Here is a 6,174-nt window from a genome sequence, read left to right as displayed (position 1 = left end):
ACCCTCTTTTTTTCCTTCCCCAGTTGTCAGCACCGTAAGTGGATAAGCCGGATGGGACGATGCCAATCCAGGCACCCCCGGATGACTTCTCCCTGACAGTGACAGGTACAACTGTGTCTCTCCTCCGCGGATGCCGCCGTCGCCGTGATACAATGACTCAGGGGAAAAATCATGCAACTCCCCTCTTTCGGTCTTGCCTCACTCTCGATACTGCCGTTTATATTCTCTCTCTTTTTTTTTTTTTTTTTTTGTCCCTTTTCTCCTCTGTTTTGATCCCAAACTCTACTTTGTCCTGAGCCAAATTTCTTTTTTTCTTCTCTGCCCACTACCTCCTCCAGAACTAAGAAATTCTAATTTGATCGTCAGCTTGCGGGGAAACTCAAAACCGTCACAAACAGCAGCCGAACCCATGGCGTCATGGCGGGAGACGCGGGATCCAAAGCCTGGAGAGAGAGGGGCAAAGCGGAGCTTCCACGGTACGGTACGGTATGGTTACCGCTCATCCGGGTTCCACTCCACTCCGCTGCAACAAGAGAAAAGAAAAAGAAAAAAGATGCCAAAAGTGTAATAGTAAGAGGGTGACGATCTGAGGTGATAGTGTACGCTGGGAGGCAAAAAGAAAAAAAGAGAAGAATCCATCCACTCACATGGAAGCAGCCGCCTTCTCACCACACACCCTCCAAACTGCAGTATTGTTTCTATAGGCCGCACAGACAATCAAGGCGAGGGTCGACTATCGTATTCCACGACGGGAAGGAGGGGTGATTGGTTCCTGAGGAACCGACGGGCACTAGTCGTGATCGGGGCTAGTAAGTACTCACTAGTAACTTACCGCCAGTGGGAGGGAAAGCGGTCACGCTGAGCAATGAAAACGAGGAATGAAACCTAGCCAAACAAGGCAAGAATGCAGACGGTGACAATAATATAGCAAAAATAATGATTATAAGGCAGGTCACGTTGCAAGGTTAAAGGAAGGAGTCCAAGGCAGGTAAATGCCAGGGAGTGGATGGTTTAATCAGCACGGTCTTGGCAGGTCTGTTTGGAATCCAGTAGGAGACACCCAAGGAATTATGCCTTGGTCCTGGTCATGCAAATGGATGAACAGGGAGGAATGGACAGTTGCTAGTCAAGCTATGAGTAACCCCGTTCGAGAAAGTGAACGATGTCACTCACATATCAGCCGCCCCAGAAAAAGAAAGGCGAGAAAAAAAAAAAGATGAAGTAGAGGTAACTAGCACTCCGTGTAAACTCGGAGAAATAACAAGCAGATGGATTCGGACAAAGGATGAAGTTTGTACAACATTAAAAAAAAGACCACCCGCCAGATATCATCTCCTCTTCACTGGCATGGACTCCGTGGTTGTTTATATTCACCTCCAGGCTCCTCAGCAGCACTTCCCTCCGCCTGATACCCCTGTTCAGCCGATGAAACCTGTTGTAACCACACGCGGGAAACTCGGGTGACCCGGCCGGCTACCATCGCAAAGGCACAATGGAGTCAGAGCACACTTCTACTACTATAACAATACGCTTGAGAATAATGGACAAAGCCAGGATCGCCTGGGCTTGGACGGAATCCGAGCGAGACACTCCCCCTCCCCCCAAGTGAGTCCATCGTTGCCCGGCTTTTTCTGGTCGAAGCTGATGGGAATCAATCCTGAACGGAGACTGGCTATCGGTCTGGGGGGGGATGGCGACACTATCGAGACGCTATCAGGGACTAACTGCTGCTAGCTGGAGGAAGAATACTATCGCTGCGAGTCATCCATCCAGTAGCGCGTTGTAACCCCAGACCCAAACGACTCTCTACGCACAGTCGATCTGCAGCTGCCGGTGTCACAGAGCGCCCTGGCCATCCCCCTTCGAACTGCGGAGAGCAGAAACTAGGGCTGGGAACTTTTTTCATCCTTCCAGTCCACCCCTTCGATCGGTCCAGGCCACAACAACCGAGAAATCTCAAAGATGGTCTAGATAGGACGGTCTAGGATGGTCTACCCACCATGCCGTTTAGCATCAACACTTGTCGACTTAGTTCCATTCAAGATGGCTGAAAACCATCACCCAAGAATGTGAGAGGGCGAGAGCGTCATTAACGCCGTGCTGAGCGATCAGACGACTTCCTCTAGTCTCCCCTCCATCACACTCGCTCGACCAAATGCCCCGCCCCAAAATTTTACCAGCGACGCGTCTGGATTCATGATCGGATCTGCCTGGTTACTTGGGGTCTACTTTGCATTGACCTTTTCGCTTGGTGATTTCGGCCGTTGCAGGATCCAATGAAGTTGGGTGGAACTCGATTCCCAGAGTGGCAAATGCGGTGTTCCTGGGGCAGGAAAATAGCCGTGACGATACAATCTTTGTGGGTTCCATTTGCGCTACAGAATATCATTTACTAGCCAATCTGTCTTTACAGTTTGCCCAATAATCCCTGTTGCCGTATATTTTCGTGTCTGGTCCGTGAAGGCTCATTGTCCCGCCCTGCCGGATAAACCCTCGATCCATGGCGCAGGCACCAGCATAGATCTTACACCAGGATGTCCTGACGAAAATTTATTTGCTCGCGGGTCTGGAGGGTAGGCTTCGTCAGACGCAACGTCGCCCCCCCGGGCAGATCGACTTGAGCTAATGCTAATTTGTCCGTTGCCTTCGAGCCAGCTACATATTTAGTTACAGACTGGTGGTGGTGACTGGGATGCAGATCAATCACGCGTCACAATGGCTGATTCAATCAATCAATAACCCTACCATCCACTGTGACTGGAATAACCCCTGCAGGGCTGACTACCTAGGCCGCGCTGGTGCTTCACCTCCTCTGTCACTTGTTGCTCGTCACACCTTCCCCTCCTCTCTTCTATTGCCTTTCTTGGATTTGGCATCGAGTTTGGATGGGGGCTATGCTAGACAACGTGCGCGTCCAAGACAACAGATCCCGTGCTACGGTCGCCTCTCTCATCTGTTGATATTAAAGTCATGTCCTGACTAGCTTATTGGCTAGCATTGACGTCAAAGGTCTGAAAAAGGAAGCTGGTCTTTATGCAACTGAAACACTTGCCGGTGTCCTAACGTCCTGGGCAAAGGATGCCAGATGCGACTTGTCGACGAACAGCCGTTGGTACCAAATCCATCCCTGTCTCTGAGCGTGGTCTGGATCCATGGCTGGGAACGTCCCTCCGACACTAGTATATACTCCGACATAGCGGCATCCTACAGTGAGTGCAGAAGCTTTCATGGGAGCTGCCAGGGCCGAGTCTGTGCGTATGCAGCCTGGTAATACATCTATCCCGAGCAGGAACCGGAACTATGGCGAATTGTGTGAGCGATTTACCATGACCTAATGAATTCGGATCTTATGAATCCACTTGAGTGGATTGTCGCAAAGCCTCGTTGACTCATTCGCATACGGTCCGGCCATGTATAGCCCCCAGAAAAGGCCCGGGCATGATGTGGATGTCTTGGTCTGGATGCTTACAGTCAGAACCTAAATATGAGCACGCCAACTAAAACAGCCACACCTACGGGACACCTGACACCAGCTCGGCTGTAGGCACACCACTCTAATTCCCGAACCAACATCTTCCGGATGCCCTGATTTTGAGCGAGGGTAGCGTCGGCCATTCCAAGCCACCTATCTTCAGCCAATCACTCCTCCAATCTCGGACCTGATAGCTTTGCTTCGACCTGACTGCGCTTGGAATCGGATCTTATGGCGCTCAGACAATAATAGCTTGACTGGGCCATAGCCAATCACACGGTACGCGGCGGTGATGACCAAACATTATACGTCTGTGCTAGTATACATACATGTAGAAAGACGACGATCACTCAACATCTAGAAGATCGAGGTGTGTGAATCATCTAGAGCTGATAGCATAGCCTCGGTCAATACTGAGGACAATGCTCCAAACCGTTGACAAGCCATCCCGGCAAAAACACCAATATATTGAAGTCACTAGGAAATTTCCCGACTCCTCAACAGCAGATGAAACCAACTAGGTCTCAATATATCCATAGTAGTTTTGGAATCCGACCTACAGCAACATAGCTCGGAGAACGTCCGCAGCATATCTGGACTGATGCGTGGGATACCGTCTTTGTAATCGACGCCCAGAATGCTCGTAGCCCGTATACCCCGACCCTGTTCAAGGATTATGCTTTGCAGGGACCTTTGCTCGATGTATTGAAACAAGACATGATTGGACGCAGGTCGCGCATTACCCGGGTGGTGACTGGCCGAGAGTTACCACCCACTAGTAGTACTTAATACCTCTTCTATGTCCACCGGTAAGCCAATGATTCATGTCTTTGGGGAATTTTCTTCTTTCATCTAGGTACACATTGGGAAGTATACCTTGATCAGAAAGACACGCTGATCAATGTGCCTTTCGGAACGCCCATTAACAGGCTATATAACATATCGAGAATTGGCAATTGGTAATGATAATGTGGCACCTCAAGTTACTGGAGATGATGGCTTTCCCTACAACGCAGAAAGGGATTCCAGCCATGTCCTCGAGACTATTTGGTGGTGGTTGTATGTGGGGTTCGACTTGTGCGGAAGTTGGTGATTACAGCTGGGGTGTTGGGGGTGAGGTTAGGGTTGCGGAAGAGTGGAGGGTATATCCGGGCGAGGTTTACAATGTTTGTTATAGTGTTAGTGAGATGGGGGGGGGGATAGTGGGTGTAAAGTATTTTACATTGAAGTGAAAATATACAGTCGGCTGGGTATCTATCTATATCAGCCAGAATCAACCCAACACTCCCGACATTCCATGATCGATCGGGATACATGTCCCGTTGATGATCTCCGCCCCAGGACCACAAGAGATAGACAGACACAGCTCAGCAACGCGGTTGATATCGCACATTGGTGCCGCAGCAGCAGTCATGAGAGCGACAGCCTTGTCCTTTCCTTCCAGGTTAATGTTGGACATGAAAGCATCCGTGATGTTCGTCTCCATGCCGCCCATCATCAGCGCATTGCATCGGATTCCCTTGTTGCCGTAGTAGGAAGCCGTGTTCTTGGTCAAGCCAACGAGGCCGTGCTTGCTAGCGGTATATGCGGCACCTATCACTTGTCAGTCAATCTATATAGATAATAGAAACCATTCGGTAGAAAACATACCCGCCATCCAGCCCGCCTTTCCAGCAATCGAGACGATGTTGACGATGCTTCCGTTGACAACCTCCTGGGCAAGCATATTCCGAACAGCCAGTTTGCTCAACAGAAAAGGCGCAGTCAGGTTCACAGCCATGACCTTGTCCCACAGCTTCTCGTCCAGGTTACCGACGGCATCGAACTGATCCATGATTCCGGCATTGTTGATGAGGATATCGAGTTTCCGGAATTGCGCGACGATTTCATCGAAAAGGGCTTGCACCTCTGTCGCAGAGGTGATGTCTGTCTTGATGACCTTGAGTCTTGCGTCGCCGCTGGGTCCAGCAAGATCCAGCGACGTCTGACGAAGTCGCTCCTCGTTCACGTCGCAGATGACCACGTTGGCTCCGGCGGCGAAGAACCGGGTAGCGATAGCTTTGCCTAGGCCTCCGGCACCACCGGTAACGAGGCAGGCTTTTCCAGTGAGGTTGATGGACATGGTGATTGTTAGGATCTCAGTTTGATGCTCTTGTTGGTAATGGTCAGGGGACGTCCATTCCCTTTATAGTTTGGATCCGGGCCTTGACAGCCATATCCGCATGGTCTGACCACTGGACCGCAGGCAGCCGCTTCGCTTCAAGGGGTCATTCTGTGGGTGCGTATAGGCAAGGGCGTAAGGGTTCGGATACTGTTGTTCGGGACATCCGACCGGACCGTTTGTCGTATTTGCGTATTCGGCGGGTTGTGTGGGGTCAGGGGACCATGGGAAATGCCGCGGCCTTCTTATATAGACATGTCGCCGCCGTATATTGCGTATTTCGTATAGGGTACGATTAATTAGCTGTAGGAGTGTATCTGAGGTTTGTGGCCACAAGTGACGCGTCGTTGACCCGTCGGAGGTGACGATTGCTTAAGTTTCTCATGCCGTTCCGGAATATATCATAAGGGGCTCCAGTCCTCAGAGAGTGAGAAGTTCATCAAGAAGCTCAGTCTCTGGAGTCTGCCTCAATATTATACCTGGACATTTCATCAGTTTTCCACTGCAACTATAGGACATGGTCGAATGATCACTAACCTTC

The 6,174-nt window shown here is 50.4% G+C and overlaps 1 protein-coding gene across 1 annotated transcript; it reads right to left on the bottom strand.

Annotated features, from left to right (window-relative positions):
• Positions 1–4,678: 4,678 nt before the first annotated feature.
• BO87DRAFT_196638 (SDR family NAD(P)-dependent oxidoreductase) lies at positions 4,679–6,029 on the bottom strand. Its single transcript, XM_025618511.1, has 2 exons — positions 5,123–6,029; positions 4,679–5,065 (listed from the first exon to the last, which is right to left on the bottom strand). Exons 1-2 carry the CDS (start codon positions 5,592–5,594, stop codon positions 4,746–4,748), a joined length of 792 nt encoding a protein of 263 aa, XP_025474730.1. The 5' UTR covers positions 5,595–6,029; the 3' UTR covers positions 4,679–4,745.
• Between the last annotated feature and the right edge of the window lie 145 nt (positions 6,030–6,174).

Source organism: Aspergillus neoniger (assembly GCF_003184625.1).
Source record: "Aspergillus neoniger CBS 115656 unplaced genomic scaffold BO87scaffold_52, whole genome shotgun sequence".
Taxonomy (NCBI): domain Eukaryota; kingdom Fungi; phylum Ascomycota; class Eurotiomycetes; order Eurotiales; family Aspergillaceae; genus Aspergillus; species Aspergillus neoniger.
Note: the sequence above shows the minus strand (reverse complement) of the source record. Positions and strands in the feature narration are given on the sequence as shown.